Raw genomic sequence first — 25,693 nt, 5'->3', positions numbered from 1 at the left:
ATTTAACGTGGAATTGATATCTACAACAAATCATTACTAAACCCTATAATCGTTTCAACTTACTTAAATGACTAACTGGAACGATTTTGGGCCTTAAACCACACCTCTTATTAAAAAATATAAGATTTGTCTTCTTCTGATCTTAACGTATGGCTTCACGGCATAAGTCTCTACTCAACTCAAATACTATCCAATTTACTCATACTGGAACAACACGCTTTTCTCAACACATACAGCACCCAGCACCAAACTTCCAAGTCTGACTTAAGATCTATATTGCCTCATCGTCTTTCTACTCTTGATTTTCAAGTAGAAAGACTGAATCACATATACGTTACGTCACGCTTTCAAACACACTATCCCTTTCCCTACAACGCCATCCACTGGATCGCATTTATCATTCCTCCTATGTTAGATATTACCATACTCTATTTTCATGATTACTTACACTCTATCAGCTTCCATTGTTACCCGATGGTCCTCTTCTCTTCCCTAACGACTACATCATTCATGAGTATCTCTTGCATATCTTTCCATCCTTTTCTGCACAGTAACTCCCCCTCTGACATAAGAAGGACTCCCTCCACCCCTCATCACGGTCTAGAGTAGCCGCTAGACCAGAAGATAACTGCTGCATTCGTTTCCTTAATATACTCCACGTCTTGACTCATGTACAACACCACCCTCAATACTGCATTCTCATTGTTTTTCATATGTCCACCTAGTGTCAATAACATTTTCAAGATGTATTTATATTCTCCTGCTATACTGATTTATGACTTTGTTTACTTCCACTATTTTCCTTGCTAATTGACGTATATATATTTATTCGTTATATTTGTATGGCATGTGTTCCTTTTCTCTCTCAACGGTAAAAAATGCAAAGCTCTTTAAGTCTGATACATGAAAATAAAAATTATTGGCACATCACTTAGCCTACTCACAGTTTTCCCAGAATAAACTTCCTCCTCCATGTATCATCATACCTAAAAGAGAATGTAAACCTCTAAGAGGTAGCTAGCCTTCACACTAATGTGTAAAAAACTGAAAGTTTATGATGGCATTAATGTGTGTAGTATTATCCTTCAGACTAGAGTTGAGACTACTGTGATTATTGTATAAGATTATGAGGTTTGTTACACATTTTAGAGGATAAGTTTCAGTCTTCAAAATGAACGCAAAATGAAAATAGCACGCCAAGTAAGTATGAACAAGAAAGTTCCTATACTTTTAAACTTGCAGCATACATTACAGTTGTAGAATTTAAGTAATAGAATTAAAGTTGTAGAATTTAACCTTTCCAAATTATTTACTGAAATTATATGTTTTAAAAATTAAATAAAGCGTATTAGCAATTGAATTTATAAAAATTAATTCTTTCAATAGTTTGAAGCATAATTTTGAATTCTGTTTTCATAGCTTTTGCTGCTCCACATTTTTGTTAAATAAAACCACCTATGTCAATTGGCCTTGATACAACCATCATCAAGAAAACAATGTGTATTAATATTCTGAGAAATATTACATGTAATTTCAAGAATAGTGATAATCCTAGTAGCTCAGCTGGTTGGCCCTACGTAGGCTTATGATTGCAAAGTGGAAATTGTAAAACAAAAGTTGTAAAGTAGATGGCTCAATACAATTTCATTGTATTTGGCCAATAATCAATTTTCCGTCACTTATACAAATGTCTCGACTTCACACTTCCAATCACAATTTTACTCCTTTTATAATGATGACCTTTGCAATTGAGTTGGTTGGCAAGTTCTCGGCAAAATGGCCAATTATAACGTAGGGTCAGCATTGGTAATTGGCTAACCTACGTTTCCTATTGTTGAATCTATTGTGGTGCTAGGAAAACTAAGTCATGCCTTCATAAGTAATCGTTGTATAACATCATAATATCATAGTATGCTTAAAAGGAGGCATATTCTTTTAGGTTTGTTGCACAGTCGAACTGTGCTAAAATCTGAGTTCTTAAAAAATGAAACTGGAGTGTGTGGAGCATGTTCTGGTTATCAAATGGTTGCCATTTCAATTTGTGCTTAGCAAACTGTGCAGTTTATCGTTGCTAAGACGGCCCTGTTATTCAATTCAAATAACTGCATGGAAACATGCAGTTCACACAGATTGTCGTTCAGTTATACATCACATACGATAAACTGTGTAGTAAAACTGAAGGCGTATGGGTTCTTTCACTCTGTGAGAGGCGAGACAGAGAAATAGGGAGAGTCTAAAAGAGGAAGAGAAGAGCAGAGTCTGCAGAACAGTGTAGAGAAAAATTGACAATGTAAGAAGGGTTAATACGTGTAGTATATTTATAAAATCGATGCTCTATTTTGCTTATCAGTACTGCATTTGCCGATGTTGGTTAATTAGATGTTGCTTGTGTCTGTTCGTCTGGTTCACTGAAAGTGGGAGAAGCTATGACGAAACAGAGCATTGATGTGGAACCAGAGGTGGCTTTTGAGGCGGGCGAACCGGGCCGTTGACCGAGGGCCCGCGCTGAGAACGGCCCCCACATTAATTAAAGTATATGCAACATCTGATGTTAATTAAAAAATATGAGAAAATGACAAAAAAAGTTTACGTATTTTATTCACGTATTTTAGCCAACAAGTATAAAACATAACACAAAAAATGTACTCGAAATAATATGTACTAATAATCCTAGATGGTACTAAAATTTAAGTTGCTATTTTGCACAGCTAAAACTCTGTACAGAAATAAGCTGATAAGTTTATAGATCAATATTCTAATAGAATGTTTTATTGAGATTTATAACAACAGACGGGTCAACTTGTATAGTATTAGTACTTTAGTAAACACCTACCATGTGAAACGCACGTGCGAGGAGAAAATTAGCAAATACTGTGTTCTTTAGTGGTATATAATCACGTTTTCTCCTGCATAAAGGTAGGCAATAGTGAGTAAAGTTGGATTACAACAAGAACTTTTGGTTTAATTGTTGGTTTAAAAAGCCCGAAGTGTTTCAGTTTGGATTTTTTAATTGGAGTGTCGCATGGAGCGTGAAAATAAGTATATATTTTGGTTTATTTTGTGTGACTAGTTGAGAAACATGACTTCGTGTGATAGGGATATCCTTAGAAAATATGAATCAGGAAGTACCAAAAGAAAAAAACCTGAAAGAATAAAGGAGAGAACAATACTCGTGAGTAACTGTCCAAATATTTAAAAACTGAAACTCAAGTAAAAGAAAATGTGTTAGTGTGTGAATCCGCTGATAAAGTGAGTGTGAACATACAACGGCAATTGAAGTAGTAACGGGATCTAGCAGCAGAGTTGAGAATTTTGACAGTACAGTTGAGAATTTTGACAGTACAAGAGCCAGTACAGTTTGTGGAATCATCGTATTCGTCCTCATCCGCAAATTCGCACCCATTAACGCAGTCACCAACAAATGAAAGTGTCTGCGGTGTGTCTAATGGAAATGTGGAGAATGACCCAGAATTATGGCCACAGCAAGAAAGTGACAAGGAGCGAACTTTGATAGTATGTAAGGACCCTGTTCGAGCGAAAGTAGATGTGTTTCCCGTGAATGAAAATGGACGGCGTTTTAGTTATTTTCATTATATTAGAATTTTACGTAATGATGAGAAGCAAGAGAGGCGTTGGATAATTTATTTCAAAGCAAACGATGCAGTTTACTGTTTGGCAATGTTGTTTGTTTTCTTGTGTAAGTAAAGTTTCGGTTCCTATAGGAAACTGAGTGATTGGAAACACCTTGGTGATTATATGAAATCTCACGAAACGAGCAAGCCCCACAAAAAGTGTGTATTGAAATGGTTAGATGTAGGAAAAGGAATTAAACTCGTAACTATCGAGACCATGTCTCAAACTCAAATTGAAGCAGGAAAGCAGAACTGGAAAGAAATTTTGGCAAGGTTGCTCCCAATCGTGCAATATTTAGCGTCTCATAATTTACCATTCATGGAACACAAAGAGAAACTGGATGCAGATTCCAGTGGTAATTTTTTGGATTTGGTCAAGTTGATAGCTTTATTTGATCCAACCCTGCAAGATATTTGCGACCAGAGATAAACAAGGAGGTTAAGGACTATTAAATTGGAAAGAATATCGAAGATGAACTTATACAACTGCTTGCGACTAACGTCAAAGCTGAAATTGTGAAGAAAGTAATGAAGAGTAAGTACTTTTCAATTATTCTTGACTGCACTCTAGATGTCGCTTGTGTTGAACAGCTCTCACTGATTATTATCAAAACCAGAGGCGAAATAGACGAGCACTTTGTGGGCTTTAGATCTGTCAAGGAAACTACAGCTGAGAGCTTAGCACGTTACATTTTCACCAAAATTGAACAACTAGGACTATCATTGCAAAGCTGTAGAGGCCAGCGTGGAGAAAAAAGCGGCGTGCAAAGAAGAATTCTCAATGTAAAGTACCTCGCTTTTTTTGCACCCTGTGGAAGTCACTACTGGAACTTGGTGTTGGGAGACGCTGCAAGTTCCTGTGCAAGTCTTACATCCTTCTTTGGAATTCTACAGAGACTGTACACACTTTTCTCTGGCTCAAGTGAAGGATGAGCTATTCTTAAACAACCTGTCCAAATTTCTTTGAAACCTCTATCGGAAACAAGTTGGGAATGCAAAGTAGAATCCGTCAAAGCAATCAAATATCAGCTTGACAGTGTGTGCGATGCACTTCAAAGTTTGTCTGAAAGAAGTACAGACTGTGTATTGGTGAGTGAGTGCCAGACACTAGAAGTAGAAAAAATAACTTACAAATTTGTCATCTCATTTGTAATGTGGTACAGCGTCTTACGAAGATTAATTTTATCAGTAAAGTGTGGCAAGATGAGAAAATGAATTTAGGTGTGACAAGGAGGCACTTGGAAGTGTTTCTGAAATGGCTTGAATACTACCGGGAAAGTGACTTTCAGATAACCCTGCTAACAGTGAGAGAAGTTGTGGAAGAAGTGGGAATTGAAACCATTTTGAGTAGTCAGAAAATGAAAGAAAAATAGACAATTCTCTTACGAAGCCGACAACGAGGACGGAGATCTATCTGCAGAAGACTGCTTCAAAATAGAATACCTCTATGTAATTGTTGATACGATCCGATAAAGCTGTGAACTACGATTCAAAGCTCTGAAGAAGGATGAACACATATTTGGTTTTCTATATCAAGTTAAAAATTTGATTGACGTGAGCGACAAAGACCTTATAAAGTGCTGCAAAAACTTAGAATAAACATTAACTGCCGGAGAAAAAGTGACATAGATGGACTGGAACTGTATGAAGAATTGAAGATGTTCTCACGAGCTTTCGATGGCGAAAATAACCCGCTTTCTGTGCTTATGAAAACAAATTGGAAGAAATCTGCCCTAAGGTAGACGTTGCTTTACGAATGCTATGCACAATACCGGTTTCCGTTGCATCCGCAAAGTGGGGCTTTTCAAGACTAAAGCTGATAAAATCATACCTCAGGAGCACCATGTCCCAACAGAGACTGACCGCTCTCGCCCTTCTCTCCGTCGAAAACGACGTGGCATCTTCTTTACAACAACAGTTTGTTTTACACAAAAGCTTACGAATTATGATTTCGCGAGTGTCCTTAATCCAAATAGTAGGGCCCCACGCCGCCAACTCCCCCAGAGCCACGCAAGAACAAGGACCGCCTCTGTGCAAATGGCAGAACTAAGTCACTTCTAACTCAGGACTTTCTTGAAATTTCAATGAATCTTAAAAGATCATTAAAACTATTGTTAATTGATCTGTAGTAATACATCTACAGATCAATTAACGCTTCATCGGCGAAGAAATTATAAAATATAACACACAAAAGGAAAGCCAGAAGATTAATCATATTTAAAACACATCGAAACATGATTAATCGTATTATTATTATTATTATTATTATTATTATTATTATTATTATTATTATTATTATTATTATTATTATTATTATTATTATTATCATTACTGTGACTTACTGAATGCCTTCGATGAATATAGGGAAGATCTGTGTAAAAACAATACGACAGCTAAATGCAACCCATACTGCTTTCAGAAGGCTTGGATTTCTTCCGGTCATTTTGCTATCCTCAACCTCAATTCGCCATACTCTGTAACGAAAATAAGTTATAGTAATAAAGAATATTCCATTCATAGGAATGCCCAAATAATGTCTTTTAGGATTGAAATAAGAGTTACTTCAATCATATCTCATAATTTATCAACAATTTTATATACCTTTAGTATGTCCCTAGTTTCATTAAGCTCAATCTTGGAAGTCTAAAAAAACAATGTTAGCTAGTGCTTTTTTTCATTGAACTAGAATTAAAGTTTTTGTCATATTGCACTACAAAATGTTGTTTGATGGTTCTTATATTTGCATTTTTATTAAAATATCTGTGAAGCAAAGCATGTGAAAATGACAGAAAAATTTTATAGCTGGATTTTGCCCAAATTGTTATTAGTAGTAGTCCAAAGTGTGTAAGTATATTTTTGTTTTTTCCGGATAGAGAAAAAGGTTATGGCAATATTTCCTTTCCTCTTTTATTAATGTATAAGTGCTATAAGTTCCAGCGAGGCAAAATATTTTACATCTATTTCGAGAGTTATAAGGTGGAATCAGTTGTTTTTACTGACAAGTAAACCTTACGTTTGGGTGAATCGAGTTGCTGACTGAGACACATATGAGAAAGTAGTACTAAATGTGGTCAGTATTTCAGTGAAGTTGTAGGTGCGAAGCTCCAGGGGTTTAGGAGATACAGCTACCAGAACATCACATGGAAGTACAGAATAGTCTTCATACATTGGAGGTAAAAGCTCTGTAAGACCTCTTGTAACGACAAAAGATAAATAACAAATATATGGGTACATATTAGGACTAGGGAGAAGTCATATAGTAAGGGTATACCTGACGGCGGCCATCTTGAAATCCGCCATTTTGAATTAAGGTTAAGTTTTTAAAATAGGAATAGGGTCATGTGATACATGATTTAAGGCGTAAATTTAATCAGTAGAACAATGGTGACGTTAATTTTGATTTACGCGCAATTGGTAAAAAGTTACAGGGAAATTAAATATTGTTGCAGCATATGTATTAGTCCTTTGCCCCACCTTGTAAATTTTGTGTTAAATAAAAATCAGGTGGATAAATATTAGGGCTATGGTAAGAGTTGCCTTGATGGTGGCCATATTCAAATCCGCCATTTTGAATCAGACAAAAGTTTTAAAAATACTGGTTAATGATAAAGCAAAAATGGTTATACCGTTGGATTTATGGTAAAATTTGCTATTAATAAGGTGTCAATGTTATGCGTTTTGTTTAAAACTTTTGTCCCTGTAACTTTTTACCGATTGCGCGTAAATCAAAATTAACGTCACCATTGTTCTACTGATTAAATTTACGCCTTAAATCATGTATCACATGACCCTATTCCTATTTTAAAAACTTAACCTTAATTCAAAATGGCGGATTTCAAGAAGGCCGCTGTCAGGTATACCCTTATTATATGACTTCTCCCTAGTCCTAATATGTACCCATATATTTGTTATTCATCTTTTGTCATTACAAGAGGTCTTACAGAGCTTTTACCTCTAACTGTATGAAGACTATTCTGTACTTCCATGTGATGTTCTGGTAGCTGTATCTCCTAAACTCCTGGAGCTTCGCACCTACAACTTCACTGAAATACTGACACATTTAGTACTACTTTCTCATATGTGTCTCAGTCAGGAACTCGATTCACCCAAACGTAAGGTTTACTTGTGAGGAGATGAAAGTAGAATTCTATTGATTTGTCAGGGTAGCAAAACCTATTGGGGTCTTGAAATACACGGTATAAAATTTGCTATTTTTAAATGTAGTAATTGTTAAGCAAGATAGATCACAAAATTTTAACTTCCTACTGTGCACCTTGACCTATGGCGTCATCTTAAGTAGTGACTGATGTATAAGAATAATCTTCAGATTCAGGTCCGTACTACAACATAGCTAATGTGAGTTAAAGCTGGCGTAAGTAAAGCTATCTAACGACGAAGCTCAGCATATTCAGGACGTGAAGATAATTTCATATAAATACTGTGGTAATGATGTCATGCTTGTTTTTTCTTCTCATAATTGTATCACAAGAAATGATAAACTTCAGATATTTATTATAATTACGTACTCATTTATCAAAAATCTTTCAATATTACTTCATGAATCAGTATACTACAGTATAACGAGCGGGAATAGGGTTGAAACTTTCCGTAAATAGATTTAAAATGTTCAAAAATCGAGATTTTAGTACTTTAGCCCAAGAAAAATTCTGTAAATATATCGAGTTCTAGTAATATAACGAATGTTCAGTGCGCAAATGAATCAAGTCTGAGTTTGATCATTTTGAACAGAAAACGGAAATTTTAATGCAAAAGGTTTGTTTTGAATTTAAAATATTTTATTTAATCAGCACTCACACATAAGAAGTGACGAATTTAGATAATGGTAAACCTTAAATGTCTATTGTAGCTCTTTTCAGAGTTTAAAAGATTTATGTCCAGATATTGTGCCTAGATAAATAATTCTTATAATGTTAACTTTTCTGTGTGTTTAAGGGTACCATACAAACATTATGTCCATTTCCCTCACAACTTTGGTAATTGGACTTAATTCCCTTGTGCTCTGAACGGCCCGTATTTTGTTTACCCTCTCAACGGAACTTTCTAGAAATGAATTCTGAATCAAAGTGAACGGTCATAAAACAAAGTTAAATGTCAACGTTGTCTAAAACAAGTGTCTATTTCGTAAAATGTAGTCAAATATTTTTATCTTAACATCTTATCGCTTTTCAAACAGACAGCCACACCTAGTCAACTACCGTAGGTGGAAAAAATTCTTGCCATTAAAGAGTCCAAAGTTACCTAAGACGTTCAATAACCGTAATGATTTGTAATATCGGTACCCCATTATTGAATTTTTCAATCAGTATTCTACGTACTTTATTCCACTTATAACAATGGGCAAAATTGCGATAATTCATTGATGAATCGTAATGTGTTTGGCGATGATTGATGTCACGTAAATGATTCATTTTAAACAATGATTTCTGTATGTTCGAAATATTTTTGATATGTTATTCGCTAAGTCATTTAATACCATTCAGCCGTAATGCCAACAAAATTTAATTATATCCACCACCTAATATTTTTCACTCAATATTTGTCTTTGGAACGAATTTCTAATACATCTTTTATTGATGTAAAATGAACGTAATTCTGAAAACACGTGTTCTCACTAAAATAGCAAAATAACATTCTCAAATTGCTCTTCTCGTTCCGTAGATAAAGTAAGACAAATTATTTCGTAACTTTAAAATAGAGAGATTTGTCTACTAATTATGAACAAAATGATTGAAGGATATTGCTTATTTTATGTTGCTTATATTCAGATGTTAATATCGTTATTCTTGAGTCAGAGAATTCTCAATAATATGCATAGTTCATCAGAATAACTGAACAATTGAAATAGGTTATAATACCTTCGGTAGAAAACAAATACTAATTTAGATGCGTCATAACTATTATCAATACAAAGTTATATTGAATTGAAGAGGAGGTTACAAATTTAGTAAAATACAGAAATTACGAGTTTAAACAAATTCAAGCCTGTCCCGAAGGAAGACCTCCGTGCACTGAACCACTTGTATATTGCTTCTTAGCATAATTAATTCAAATTTACTTACAGGGTAGAATCGGTAGATGGTTTAAACAAGCTGGAGTCCATTCTGACAAGATTACAATCTCGTGGTCGACTAACTTGACAATGCAAAGAGAATTGATTTTAACGACGCTATTGACAATTCTGCCCGTTCTGACCCTTTGTTTATTTATTGATTTGTTTATATACTTTTGGTTTTGGCTTTCCACCTGTATGAGTTCCTTGTTTGTGTTTGTATTTTTGACATTGTCACCTTCATCTTTCTGATTTCACTTCCTTGAAAGTGAACTTACTTGTTTATGGAAACAGCCTGTTTATTTTATTTTAAATTACAAATAATAATAATAATAATAATAATAATAATAATAATAATAATAATAATAATAATAATAATAATAATATACAAGGTGCGGCAGCGTTCATAGCGTAATTTGACTTGCGTAGTACAATGACATACTGCATGAATGCGCGCCAGCTCGTGCCGCATTCGTGTACTAATGAACTGCCATTTCGAGTGTGACAGTGATATGGAGCGGTGGAGTGCACAGCATTGTGTCAAGAATAACGACTTTGTCATTGCTGCCCAGCGTCTATTTCGGCAACATTTCAACTTGGGACGTCATGGGAAAGTTCCAGATGGACGGACCATTGTGAGGTGGGTACGTGCATTTCGAACAACAGGTTCTGTTTGCAATGGCAAACCGGGAAGAAGTGAAAGAATTGTGCGGACACCAGAAGCCGTGGAAAATGTTCGTGCTGCAATATTGCATAGCCCAAAAAGATCTGCTCGTCGTCATTCGAAAACTGTGCATATGTCCGATCGCTCATTCAGGAGAATATTGCACGAAGATCTCCCTTTTCACCCATATAAGCTGGAGATTGTTCAGGAAATTAGGCCTCGCGATTGGATTTCACGAGAAACATTCTGCTTAACCATGCGTGATCTCCTTCGCCAAAGTCCACAAATGTTGCACACCATCCTGATGTCAAATGAAGCTCATTTCGAGTTATGTGTTTCATTGAATAAACAGAATATGTGTTATTGGAATGATGTAAACCCGCATGAAATGCATATCAAGTCCTTGTATAATTCTCGTGTCACAGTGTGTTGTGGAGTTGCTTCCTTTGGTATTATAGGCCCTTACTTCTTTGAGGATAACAGCGGTGTGGCTGTAACTGTCAACAGTGAACGCTGCAAGACTTTGTTCTTCCCCAATTAGGTATGGTCGATGTGGATGTGGAACAATTATGGTTTCAACAAGACGGTGCGACCTCACATACAGCCAGAATTTTCATGGATTTCTTGCGACAGACATTTCCAGGTAGAGTAATTTCCCGTTGTGGTTACATTTCCTGGCCACCTCGCTCACCTGATCTTGCATGTGCAGACATTTTTCCTTTGGGGCATCAGAACTGCCGTCGGCAATGTCCCAGGGAATATGTTATGCCGAGTTATGGAAAGCTTCCAACGCCGCCTAGATGAATGTGTTGTGCAGAGGGGGCATCATTTGACAGGAGTCATATTCAAAAAGTAATCCACGCAATAGACAATGACTTACACATTAGTAAATGACATACCTTTAACTATTAATTGACATAAAAGGTAATAAATAAATTACGGTTACTGTCTGATGGTGTGGTTTTAATATCCTACTATGAACGCTGCCGCACCCTGTACATAGATGTAGTTTGAAAATTACATTACAGAATTAAAGTACGTGAAATAGTTAAGGTCACAGGCATATCACAAGGCACAGTGTTTTCAATTTCGCACTAAAAATTGGGTTTGAAACAATCTCGGCAAGATGGGTACCGCGATTACTCTCAGTGGACGATTCGGTGGCTGGTTTCACGCATTTTCGACGCACTTCCGACAAGTATCTACGTCTATACATAACAGTGGATGAGACATGTATACACTACTACATTCCAGAAACAAAGGAACAGTCGGAACAGTGGGTTTTAAAAGGCGATCCAGATCCGAAGAAAGCGAAGACGGTGAAATTGTCCGACATGGTGATGGCTACTGTTTTTTGGGATGCACACGCAATCATCTTCATCGAGTATTTGGAAAAAGAACAAACGATAAAAGGAGAGTATTATGCGTCGTTATTCCACCGGTTGAGAGAAGAAATCAAGGAGAAACGTTCACATTTGACAAAGAAAAAATTCTCTTCCAACAAGACAAGTTTCCATGGCAAAAATTACGGAATCAAAATTCGAATTATTACAATATCCATCATATTCACCAGATTTAGCCCCAGTGACTTTTTTATTTCGAAATTTAAAAATGGCACGGTGGAAAACGATTCACGTGGAACGAGATCATCATGCAAGCAGATACCTATTTTGAGGACCTTCTGAAACATACTTTTTGGACGGCTTAGAAAAGTTGGAGAAACGCTGGAAAAATGTGTCAAGCTAAAAGATTATATTGAAAAAATAAACAGAAATTTACCCAATTTTTTCTCTTTTTATCTTCTTCTAACGACCATCATATTAACCAATATCCACATTTTTATGTCACAATGCTAGTCTATCTCAATATCAGTTGATAGTCCAGAAAATTTCACATGTAAAATGTGAATCTTGAAAGATTGATTGACATTTCAGTAACTACCTAAACTAATACTTGTACAACTAATAAAATAAAAAAAGTCAAATAAGTTTTGTACTTAGCTACTTTTTGTAAACACAACCTTAAGGAATATGTTTTAAAAATACAACGATTCATGAATGCACAAACATCATTAAAAATTTCCTATATTGATCATTTTCTAAATATTTAGTCACACCTTTTAGTAAATGAAAACTGTATTCATTAAATATTGCGAAAAATGTTAGTTCAAAAATACAAAACATTGTGAGCTCGTTTTGATATTTTCTGGGAATTATCGTTTCAAAGAAATGTATGAAATGATAAGAAATGTAAGGAAATTTCAGTACGCACTAATAAAAGTATGATCTATTACATTTTTTCGTACTAAATAAAATGTGCATTGTCCTCCTAATATATACGAGATTGGTCAAAACATTTTATTAATTTAATAAGAACCTTCGTTTTTATGCCAGTAGAAAATCATTATAAGGAATTATAACAATAGCCGGCATCAAACTTGTCCATAAATTGAGCACAAGATCAGGATCCTAGCGTATAAAACTAAATTTGAAATATTTGCTAACCTGTCCAATCGGTTACTGATATTAGACGTCCCTTCATTTTCATCTTGGTGAGTTATGTCAGCTTCTGTTAGCTCATACCTGTAACCTTTCTTGAAAACGGGTAATGTCCACCTGAAAAATAAGTTTCTAGTAATATAATAAGATACTACTTCAATAATTTAATGAAGACTTCATATTTAAAATATATCCTCATAACAAAGAGAAAAAATTAATATCATAAATTTATTAATTAGACTTTAGTGATCATTTTCAGCGCTGGAGCGATACAGGACTCTATACTGTATAAAATAGTTGAACACTATTTAAGTTTTTAATGGAGGCCATTATCTCCACGGAGACTGAACCATAAACCATATTTATAGAAAATAGGACGTTAATTACTTGGCTACAGGATGCACTGAAATAAACGTAGTGTTAAGCTATGAAAGAAATAGGTTATGTCTATAGTCAATTCCTTGTGTGTGTAAGAAAAGGCACAATGTGTTTTGTGGTTTGCGGAATTAAAATGTTGCGTTTCAGTGCGAAGAAAGTTCCAAACAACGTATGGGAAAACATCCCCAGCAGAAGCAAGTATCAAGAGGTGGTACGAGAAGTTCAAAGAAACGGGAAGTGTGTCAGATTTAGCACACAGTGGAAGGCCAGGAACGAGTGACGATGTGATTCACACGTTGCAGGTCAGTGTAGACAGGGGTCCAATGAAGTCGTTTAAACGTAGGTCAATGGAACTGGGAATACCGAAGTCAACATTACACAAGATCGTATGCAAGAATTTAAAGGTCCGGCCCTATAAGTTAAAATTTGTGCACGAGTTGATAGAGGAAGAATGTGACATGAGAATGGAATTCTGAGTCAATGCTTACCCGCTTACAAGAAGATGGTGACCTTCTGTCTCGATTTCTGTTTTCAGATGAAGCCACATTTCATGTGTCGGGAAAAGTGAACAAGCACAACTGTCGAATTTTGGGGGTGAAAAATCCACGTGAATTCGAAGATCACAAGCGGGGTAGTCCCAAAGTCAATGTGTGGTGTGCTGTTTCAATGGGCTCCATTATCGGCCCTTTTTCTTCCAGAAAGAGACGGTAAATGGTAACCATTATCTGAACATGCTACAGACATTCCTTTTGCCAGAACTCACTAGGTTAGACATCCTTAATGAGGTCCACATGCAACAGGATGGGGCACTTCCGCACTATGTCCTTCAAGTTCGACAGTTTCTTAACGAAGAATTTAAGGAGAGATGGATTGGCTAAAGAGGACCCACACCTTGGCCTGCAAGATCACCAGATTTGTTGCCTTGTGATTGCTGGCTGTGAGGACATGTGAAGACCAAGGTGTATTCGCAGAAGCCAGCTAATTTGCACGACCTCAAGAGCAAAATAACTGATGTGATTTTGAACATTCCAGATGAGCAGCGCCAACACGCAATTCTTGGTTTCCCAAAAAGACTGCAAGAGTATTTGGACGTGAATGGTGCACAACTGGAGGTTTGGCGATGAACCTTAACTAGCTGAAACAAAACTTTGAACCTTTCTGTAAGTACACCGAAAAGTATATATTAACACATTACATAGTTTTCAAGACAGGCATGATTATCGTTTTGTATATTTTAAGCTTCAGATTCCTTGATAGAATTCACGACGACAAGAGATTCTGAACCGAGTATCACCCATTTATTAAATACTGTAAGTACACGGCTAAACAAGAATTATTATTAAGAGACAATAAAATATTGAAAACACCTAATACTTATGAAATAATTAGGCCTATATGTCATCTAACCCTACCATGCAGTGAATGAATGAACTCCGTGATCGCAGACGACGAAACATCATCACAGAAGAACAGTGTGAAGGAGGCTGCTAACATCTAACAAAGAAAATTCTTTCTCTCTCTCCTCACTAAATCCATAGTTTTCTTTTTCTTTTTTTATGCCTTTTGTCTGCGTTCGTGTATGTCAAAAGTATTGCACTGAAAGATAACCACAAAGTCTATCAGTATATGCGATGTAGCGTTAAGAGATCCCCCTGCGTCTTAGAGAGGAGGATAAGGAACTCTCAATGAGGGAGCATCTTAGAGAGTTGGTGGTTAGATGCCTCCCACTGACCATGCGTTTCCTAAAGGGTGTTAAGGAACTGTCACTGACCAAGCATTTTCGACAATATAGGACAGGTGCCTCTCAATGACCAGGCATCTTAGAGATGGGGTTAAGGTTGAGTTGAGTTGAGTTGATTTTGAGTTTAACGTCCCGTTCAGCAGCGAGGCTATATGAGACGTGGACCTACTGATTAACGTGGAATCCGAACCACATGAGCTCCCGCCGGGAATCGAACCCGGGCCTCCCACGCCGAGATGGGGTTAAGGTGCTCTCAATGACCAGGCGTCTTAGAGAATTGGTGGTTTAATCAACCAGCTGAAATTGATTTCTTTTGTGGTGTCCTGTCTCGTTTTATGCAGAAATGTTGCTGACTGCTATAATCTTCGTTACTTGAGGATCGTTGGCGATGATGGACGACGTCTTCTTTGTGGTTGTCGTCTGAGGAATGTTTACATGTAGCAGGTGGTGTAGAACCTTACACCCCCGTGGCGTAAATAAAAAATAAGCCACAGGATTATATTTTCCTGTCAGATTGTATTCACCATCATTTCATCTCACGTGTATCACTGTAGAACTGGTTGGAGCAATACTAGTTCGAAAACACGATCGTCTTCCACCTAACAACCAAGCGACCGTGTTCACGTGCTATTTGTAAGCTGAGAAAAGTTGTTTCTGGAACAGTGGAAGCTGGAACAAAAACACGAATGCTTCAAGTCCAAACTGCATTAAAAGACTTCAAACCGTTGACACAAGTAAGTCCACAAGTTTGTTCAGTGCTCCAGCGTCGAGCCATCACTGTGAACGATGACTGTACAATCCGTCCTGACCACTATACGATCTATGTCCAATAGTCGCTGTGCTCGGTTCTTTTTTGCCAATTGCTTTTACCCACTGTACAACACCAATTTCGCGGTTTGAGAAGACATTTTCTCGTAAGCCCTTTCAAAGGCACTGATCTGCTTATGTTGCGCTCTTTGATGTCGAGAACACAATGATAGTTCTCACAAGGCTCTTATTCTCTTATTCAAGCACCACTATCTAAATGGTGCGTAAATCGTTGCCTTGGTACTAATTAGGCGCACGAAGAACAATCTCGCTGAATTTGTATTTGTTTGTAAGTTGTAGCATTCTGTACAAATCCTGTTAGTTTGCCTTTTTTTCGACTCTGAGTAACCTATTTCCTACAGTAAAATTTTAAACACGAAAACTCTTGTAATTATCTTTATCTCTTATAGTAATATATATATATATATATATATATATATATATATATATATATATATATATATATATATATATATATATATATATATATCACATCGTTTTTAATGGTATTTCATCCCAGTTTCCGATACAAAATCGTAGACCTGCGGTTGCATCTACGATAATAATTTATTACCGAAATGAGCTAGTTATTACAAGAAACTATCATACTGTATGTAGGTTTTCCATTATAATACAAGGGTTCCATTTTGATCTATGTAATTGTCAGAATCCTCTCATCTTCAGTGCATTTTGGTTCACAAGAATGCATTTCAACCTACTATGGACTATCTGTATTCCAATTCTACGCTCAGTCTCCATCATGTTGCTGGAGACTGAGCGTAGAATTGACACACAAGAAACCACTTGCACATCTACATTTTATAGCTTATGGGAACAAAGTATCTGAATGGGCTTTCGAAATGCAAGACTTCAGCTTACTTTTCGGGAATTAGGCAATTAGCGAAAACACGGAACTTTAGAAGGAGTACTTCCTTTCCTGTTCTTTTCTTATTTCAAACCCTGGGCGACAGTTCATAAACGACACCTCTGCATAATTATTTCATACAATTGGGCCAGCAACATCTTTTGCTACATTCTCTTGTTTCTCATCCGAAATGATTAAAGAAAAATATAGTTCCGTTTACAACTTTAGAAAGTGGTAAAAAACAAACTTGATTCAAGCATCATTTAGCTATTAAGTTAGGATATTAACACTTACTCATGAAATTAAGACTTTTTGTCATAAAAAGATAGGTTCAGTTGGCTGACTACAAGGATGTCAATTTCTGTTTCTTCATGGCATTACGATTCTGATTTTAAAGAGCTCCAGTGAGCACATTCAAAACTAGATACCATCTTAGGAATGTGTAGAATGATAAAGTTAGTGTTAAAAAATAATTCCTTTCCTTCTATCTTGCTTTTCATTAACATATGCGTTTGTTATATACAAAAACAGTTTACTTTTGTTATTTCATATGCACGTAAAAAAAATATAAATAAATAGACAATTCCCATTTCCATTGCTGTCTAAAATGCTATAAGAAATTTATGAACTGCGACACAAATTAAAATTTGTTTTGCAATTTGCTACCGAAAAAGCAAAATCTTTATAAGAAATAGACAAAACGCTGATATATGCACGCAAAGATTTACTGTGAGATGAAGATAACATAAAATGGAACCAATGTTCAACTACTGAAGTTGTAGAACTATGTAGTTATGCATCTGCTTCATAAGGAAGATTTACGACAAATTTCTTCAGATAGACCTATGCTTCGAGAAGAATAAGGAGAGTGAAAAAAGTATTGAAACTCTGCTTACAATTCTTTCGTGTGCAACATGATTTGAAAAGTAGGGATGTCGAGATTTTAAGAGGAATGATTCGCAGATATTCAGTTCTAAATACACGGCTTCATAACAATATTACTTTTTCAAATATATACATGTATATATCTATATATCTACCTTGTATATATATATATATAATCCGTGTGAAGATCTGTTTTTTGTAGTTAAATTTTATTTCGTGTGTCAAACATTCAGTATTGCAACAATCTCGGGGAAAATATGCACATTTTAGCAAATTATGATTGCCCGTGAGTTTTAATAAAAAAGAAAACGGTATCAAAGATTAATTATAACTCTAATTATAATATTATGGTATGCGCATGAAATAAAATACACACTTATCCATATTACAGATCTAATTCTTATTAAAAATTGCTTTCTTTAATATACATCATACAAGAAGTACTAAGAGATTACTTACCATAAAAGTATTGAAGAAGCTAGATTTCTTCTGGGTTGATCTCTGGTTGTTTTCTGCTCTCCTGCTTCAGCTGTATTCGAAGGAGGATCACTCCACCTGAAAAATGTGAATTTCAAGTTGTATACCAATACACCCTATTTACAAAATAATAATAATAATAATAATAATAATAATAATAATAATAATAATAATAATAATAATAATAATAATAATAATAATAATAATAATAATAATAATTTTTATGCAGGAAACATTAGTCTATCTATAGAAGTTATGTCCGTTCTAAATCTTCAGAGTGGTTGAAGAACAAGTTCAGAGTTGATCTCACCATCGGAACAGAAACCCATAGTAGGGTAGTACAAAGAAATAAATGATATGATATTAACTTAAAACGTGAAAATTTTCTTTGTGCATCTGTTAAGTTTTACGAAAGCGATAGTTTACACTTTTTATCTGTTCTTCACAATTTATCATTTAAGAATACGGTAACAGAAATTTTATTACGAGGTATATTAATTATTCATGCTAAGGAGATAGATGAGTAGAATGGGGCAATTTTTCTTGAAAAAAAAAACACAAAATATGTAACTATGTCTTCCAGAAAGTACAGGATGGATAAAATATCTTAAAATGTGCAACCGGCTGAAAATTTCTAACTCTTATATGATAGCATTGTACAGTCCGCAGCATCGACAAAGTTACACAGTTCGCGGTAGAGAGCGCTGCCGATAGAGAGCGCCACTGTGTGTGTGTGTGGCCAGTGAAGTAAGCACTGATAGATACAAGGAGCTGATGCAAGGTGTGTGTAACTTCGTTGTGCAAGAGTCGCTTGCATTGGAAGCACTGTTACGGAGATATATTTGGTGTTTCTATTCCGAAACGGACACAATCGAAGCAACCGAAGAACGACAGAATCGGAAGAGACGCAGAGAAAGGAAAATTGTGAACACTGGCAAAGGATTGTTTGAAGGTGCCCTCAGTGAGAAAACTGCGAGAAAAACACGTTTGTTTTCAGTTTTATTTCTTTTTGACAATGTTGCCATCACTTTCAGGTCCCGAAAAAATATATATTGTACCTAACGGTATAACAATTTTTTAAACCAAAAAATTAGCGCCCCCTCCAATTTTTTCTACAATTTTTTGAAGTGTTCAACACACAAAAAAAGAAAATAAAGAAAATACGCATTGATGTTTTGAAAAAATGCACATTTACATCTAGATAGTATCTACAATCTGTGAAACTCAAAATTTTTCGACCACCTCCACCAAAATTAAAAAAAAAAATCATTTTTTTCATGTTTGATACGGTAAGGGGAGGGGGAGAAGATCAAATTTTTTTGAATTAGTTTTAGGTCAAGGGTATCCTTTTGGGTCTATAGTGACCCAATTTAGATCAAGGGTCGATTTCACTATCTTACTAGGAAAGACCCTTTGAAAGCTCTCCCACGGAAATTAAAGCCGGGATTCTGTGCACCAAAGACGAGCGCATTGGTCAGTAGATCAGCCTGAAGAGCGTTACCAAATATGTCTAACAGTTTTCTTCTAATTCTTACTTTTTTCCTAGAATAATGTAGTTCATTATTATTTATTTTCCCTTGGTGTAGTTTTGGTAGAGTACACATGTAACAAAAGAAGACTAAGTACAGGAAGGTGACTGTCTACCGACTGAGCGTCTTAGACTCGAGCCTCAAGAATCGGGAATTCTGTTTTCGTTCTATCCTTATTCCAATACGGATGAGAGATTCCTTCAGCCTCTGTAGAATGGGTATCTGGGGAAGTCTGGAAGTAAAGGCAGCCAGGAGTGTGATATTTACTATATCACCTCCTCTTTTACGTACCGAAATCTAGTAAGTGTACGGACTTTGACCTCACCCAGTTCTTTGACTTCATATAAGAACATCCTTTACTCTTGGTAGAGTACCCAAGGAACTTCCCAATTTCTCTGAGTTATCCTTGCGTTATATCCGATTGTACTTTAATGAAATTTACACTAAAATTGGAAAAAGTGTCTCGTACATTATTAGATCTGGTGAAGATGTATCACTATACAAAATTTGATTTACCTTGGTCAGTGTTTCCCAATTTAGGGCTCGCTAACCTCGGAAATCCGTGAGAGATTAAAAGATGTCCGCGGGAAATTTTGTTTCTATTAAACTTTATGTTGTTCATCTGGAATATTTGTAGTTTACATTCTACATTTCAACCAATTGAGAATAATAGAATACCAAAAGATAGAAGAAATAACATTACCAACCAAAACTGAAAGATATATGGAAAGCACATATCAACATCAAGAACTTGAGCTATTCATTTGCAATAGTACCTGGTTAACATATTCATTTGGATTAATAAACTAGACTAGCTGCATGCCATATGCCCTCCAAAATGAGGGCGTCTCAGTTTCCTGACGACTCAGTAAAATTTGACAATTTTATTAGTACCGGTCCGCTTAATAGCCTTGCAATATAATCAAGAGCATTTATTACAAGTAATATGTGAGTTGCTGTTAAGAAAAATCAAATAGCAATAGACACAGTCTGACACTTAACGATTCCTATTTTTCTTTTACAGTACAGCATATCCCGACCAGCGAACGACTGCGGGCGGCCGATTTTGTAACTGAAATGTAAACAACAGTATTACCAATCGGTTTGCTTGTAATTATTTTATCCGAGCTTTCTGTCCTGTTCTTAATAGACCATCCATGAATACAGTACATCTTCAAGTTTATTGTCACACATCATTTGTTTCCAATTGTTAGTTTTAGAAGCCGGCACTGGAGACGCGAGTATTTGTTTGTCTTCCATAGTATTGTGCCAGTCATCATTGAGTCATATACGAGTGTAGAGCGTGTGCAGTGTTGCTTGTTTCACTAATCCCGATCGCCTATAACAGTGCAACGAAGGTTTAGGACACATTAACACAAAGAGCCAGCTCAATCAAGCACTGTCAGTGCATGGCACAATAGTTCTATCGATATCGGTTCTGTAGTACACAGAACGGCAGGTCAAGGTATGCCTCCAGTTTCTGAAGAGACAGTCAAACAAGCGAGACAGACATTTTTGCATAATCTATGTAAATCAATTCAGCCTATCAGCTTAAAATTTGGCGTTCCTAGGTCTACAGTATGTAAGATATTGTGTAAGCAACTGGAGTTAAAACCATACAAATTGCAATTTTGCAAGTCTTGACTGACAGTGACAAATAAGTTCGAGCAAAATTTTTGAAGATATGTTGAACAAGTGTGAAACTCAGGATACTTTTATGATTATAATTGTGTTTAATAATGAGGTCACATTCTACACCAGCGGTAAGGCTCATAGACTTAATGTTTGGATATGGAGTGTGGAAAATCTTCATGAAGTGATCAAACATGCACAGGATTCAATAAAGATAAATGAGTTTATTGTCGTAAGCATGATCAAACTGTATGGCTTTTTCTTTTATGCTGAGCCCATCTAAACTTGAGAACTATCTACTCCGACAACTGCATGAAGATATGACTGCTGATTTCATTTTCCAACAAGATAGAGCACCTCCGCATATTCGTCATGAAGTTACAGCCTACGTTAATCAAGTTAATAAAGTACCGACTTTGATTGATCGTGGCCTTCTCGTTTGCCTGATTTAACTCCATGAATTTCTTTATTTGAAATTACATTAAAGAACGTGTATTTGTTTCCTCTCTTCCTAACAACTTCGACGAGATACTGATTCAAATAACGCAGGCAGCTGCGATCATCAATACCGAAATGCTTCGCACAATTTGGGAGGAAATCTAGTACCACCAGGACATTTTTCGTGTGACGAAAGGAACACATTTAGAACACTTGTGAAGAAAACTTGAAGATATACTGCATTCATGGGCGGCGATTAGGGGGGGCAAGAGGGGGCAGTTGCCCCCCCACTTTTTTGAAGTAGCGCCCTAACTTATATAATTTCATTTGGAAATGTAAACAGGGTATCCACACAATTTGGAGAAAAGATCTCTGACTTTTCATGACAAAAGTTCCAGATTTCCCTGACCCCTGAATAAATTAAAAATATAGAAAAAAGGAAGAAACCCCAGCCTCTACACTCCCCACAGTTGGCCTTGTTTTCTTCCGCTTCTGTTTCTTTCTTTTTTCAATTTTCTTTCCAAAGGAATGTAAATTTACAAACATATGCATTAGGCCGATATTGATTAGGCCTACATATTACACAAAATGTAAAGTTACAAACGAAAGTGTGCAGTATACAGAGTACTTAAGATATGAAAAAAATACACATTATATGCTTACACATTATATCTTAATACCAATTACACAGCATTATAATATTCCCCATGGTAAGAAACAGTTCATACATGATTTTACTGATTATTAAAAAAATACACACACACACATATTATGTAACACATACTTTTGCTGGTGCAGTTGTTAAATGCAACCCATTTAGAAATTTGTTTTCATCCTTTCTCGCATAGTTTTCTTCTCATTGATCTGAATATCCTTCTTGTTGTCTCCGCAGTTTAATTTTCTTTTCTTCTTCCTCCTCCAGCTCCTTTAGTTGTTGCTAAATCTTCCGTTTCTCTCTCCTCTTTTCGTCTCCAGCATTTATTTCTCTTTTCTTTTCCAAATACACCTGATATTGTATCATTGAACTTCTCACTGAATTTATTATACCTCTTGTAATTATTAATTCTGCTGATCCACTTATTCTCATCACAGAATCATATATGATCCGTTGAGCCACCAGAGATTCTTCTTGTAAGTTGTCAACAATGAGAATTTTATTTATTGTGAAACCACTTTCAAAGAATGCGTTTCCGTGAAAGAAGATAAAACACATTTCATAACTGAGCATAAGTCAACGAAGTTCTTCCCATTTCCTAAGACTAAGTAAAAAACTCATCAAGTCCAATACTACCTCTGTCATTGGCTATGAATTCATCCGAGTGTTCCTTAAATTCTTCAGTGTGAGCTTTCACTGTGAGCTGGAGATGCTATTTCTTCGCGTTCTCAGCCACTTGTCCAGATATCCTCTTGGCACCATGCAATTCTTCTAGAACAGCGTCTACCTTTTTGAGTAAATATGCCAGGATGCAGTTAGATATGTGTTTTATCGCAGAAAATTAGTTTCAACAACTATATCAGAGAACACTGCCTCCCTCAATATCGTCATTGAGAACACTACATTTTGCATCCAGTAACAGTAAAGAAATCAACCCTATTTCATAAATTCAGTAATTGAACAATGGACCTAAATCGATTTTTCCCTGACTTTCCCTGACCAATCTGCTACTTCCCTGACTTCACCTGATACATTTTTACTTCCCTCACCTTTCCCTGACTTTCACTTATTTTCCAGAATGTGGACACCCTGGTAAAGGTTTTGTATATATTACTGTTTCATAGGAAAAAAATGGTGCCATATGATATTTGCCGTTGCGTGAGTATGTATTGGATATTTGTCTTCCCGTGGAGTTAAGAAAGCTACAGGAATTGCGTGTTAATTGCAATTCAAAGCAATTAATATTGCAATTGCATATTTCCTTAAATGTCATAGCATATGCTTGCAGTACTTACTGTATTTCATTTTCTAAGAGTAAAAACATTCATTTAATGGCATGTGTGGAATTAAAAGTATAAGTTGTTCATTAATTCCCAGTTTAAATATAACTTCTGCAGAACAAGCGTCATTATTTGTTACTATGATTAATATTATCCCTTCTATTTATTTGTTTTGCAAATTTATTAAATCTGATCACACAATTTTCCAGACAGAATTTTAAGATGTTACTGAGCAAGAACTCAAATCTCTTCTTACAGTTTCGTTGTTTAATAGTATAAAGGGCTAGGTACCTACCTGTATTGCTCTTACGAATTTACTTAATAAAATAGAAATACGATATACGTCATTTTAAGTGAAAAAGGATAGTATCCTATTAGTTATGCAACCTTTCATCAAAAATTGTTAGAAACAACCAGGAAATCTAACATTGATATACAATTGTTAACATCATGTCTTGCCCCCCACTTTTAACATGCAATCGCCGCCACTGACTGCATTAATGGAGTTGCAAAACATTACTGATACAAATTTAATTTCTTCACATTCAGCGCTTACTTTTGTGTAGGAAAAAGTAGGATATAGTGAGACAAGAGCTTTTCATGATTATTTGTTGCAAGGAATTGGAAACGATTTATGTACAAACATGCGGCTGTTGACCTTTCTCTGTCACCTTAGTAAATAAATGGCTGACGCGAAGGATACACGCTGAGAGAGAGTTCAATGATTTTCAGGTAAGCAAAGTTATTTTTTGTATTTCTTTTATGTCTGAAGAAATTAGAGTAAATCAAATTATTGGAGATTAAATTCATAGCATAAGATGCTTTATTATTTGTCAATGTTTATCACAAAATTGTTAGCAGTTAAACTTTCTGTGGTTTCGAGGAAATACGATTGACATTGATAATATTCTATTGTAGTACAGTGAGCCGCTTCCTTCAAACACAATAGAATTGTGTCTCACTGTACCCCGATTATTGTTTGATGACAATATACTTCCTTTCTGAATTCTTGTTGTAGCAATTATTATAATTTTGGAGTTTATAAATATTGATAGCTTTCATACAACCTTTATTTGATTAGTAATTGCATTTGTAAGATCTACAACTCATTTACTTAGCCTAGTCATGTTGCCGTTTAACTATAGGGCTAATTGTAAGTTTGATGGATCTATTTAAGATATTTTGCAGTTTTAGCTTATCTGCTTATTTTTGGAAGCGTTGGAATTAGCCAAAGCTTCTGGACTAATTGTCATTACAATCCTCACATACACATCTCATCTTTTACAACTGTTGGGTTTTGGGGTGTTTAAGTCATTTCAAAGATTTTACAGTTATACCGTAGATTCTTGGATGATGCAACATCCTGGTCAAAGTTTTTCCATTTATAAGGCCGCTTCCTGCGTTGGCAGATTGGTTAACAAAAGGCTATGACTATTGGAAATATAGTGACAGCGTTTCGAAAAACTGGTATTTACCCTCTTGATAGATGTGCTTTTTCATATGACGATTTCCTTCCCGGTTTGGTAGCAGTGGAGATAGGTTCAAAAGAAATCGGTGCTTCAAGTGTAAGCAATGAACAAATGACTTCCAAAACGAGAACAGAGCAAACTGAATCTGAAGTCTGTAATCAAACCAATTTGTCACAACATAACTTAGTACCTTTAAAAGTAGTTACCCCAGAAGAATGTCGCCCTTATCCGAAGTCCAAAGAAGGTCAAAACGAGAAATTTAAGAGACAGAACGAGAGAAGTTTAATAGCAACAGGCACTCCAGAGAAGAAGTTATCGGCTGAGAAAACAACAATCAAGAAAACAACGAAGAGGAAACAATTACAAAAGGAAAATACGCCTTTTTGACTATGAAGTCGATCCAGATGAAGAGGAAGAATTGCTCGAATTGGTCCTCATGAGATGAAGAAATGAAATTATTACCATAAATTGGCCCAGATGGTTTTGTGGACTACCACGGTAACATAATTGTTGATGATTATGTTCTGGTAGAATTCACTGTAAAAAGAACATTTGTTATATTGGGAAGATTCTGAAACTGGATAGTGATAACAATAACTACATAATTAGCTTTCTGCGAAAAAGTGAAAAACATACAGAAATTTATTTTTCCATTTGTTCAGGATATTGCAAC

At 35.7% G+C, this 25,693-nt stretch overlaps 1 protein-coding gene across 1 annotated transcript in view; it reads right to left on the bottom strand.

Annotated features, from left to right (window-relative positions):
• The window catches only part of LOC145693403 (ATP-binding cassette sub-family C member 4-like), a 242,808-nt gene that overhangs the window by 179,814 nt on the left and 37,301 nt on the right, over window positions 1-25,693 (bottom strand). Inside the window, exons 2-4 of the mRNA XM_081769370.1 lie at window positions 18,000-18,095; window positions 12,871-12,981; window positions 5,975-6,106 (exon numbers count right to left, since the gene is read on the bottom strand). Of these exons, the coding sequence (XP_081625496.1) occupies window positions 5,975-6,106; window positions 12,871-12,981; window positions 18,000-18,095 (339 nt within the window). The remainder of the gene's footprint in view (window positions 1-5,974; window positions 6,107-12,870; window positions 12,982-17,999; window positions 18,096-25,693) is intronic.

This window comes from Thermobia domestica, chromosome 8, assembly GCF_964235325.1.
Source record: "Thermobia domestica chromosome 8, izTheDome1.hap1.1, whole genome shotgun sequence".
Taxonomy (NCBI): Eukaryota; Metazoa; Arthropoda; class Insecta; order Zygentoma; family Lepismatidae; genus Thermobia; species Thermobia domestica.
Note: the sequence above shows the minus strand (reverse complement) of the source record. Positions and strands in the feature narration are given on the sequence as shown.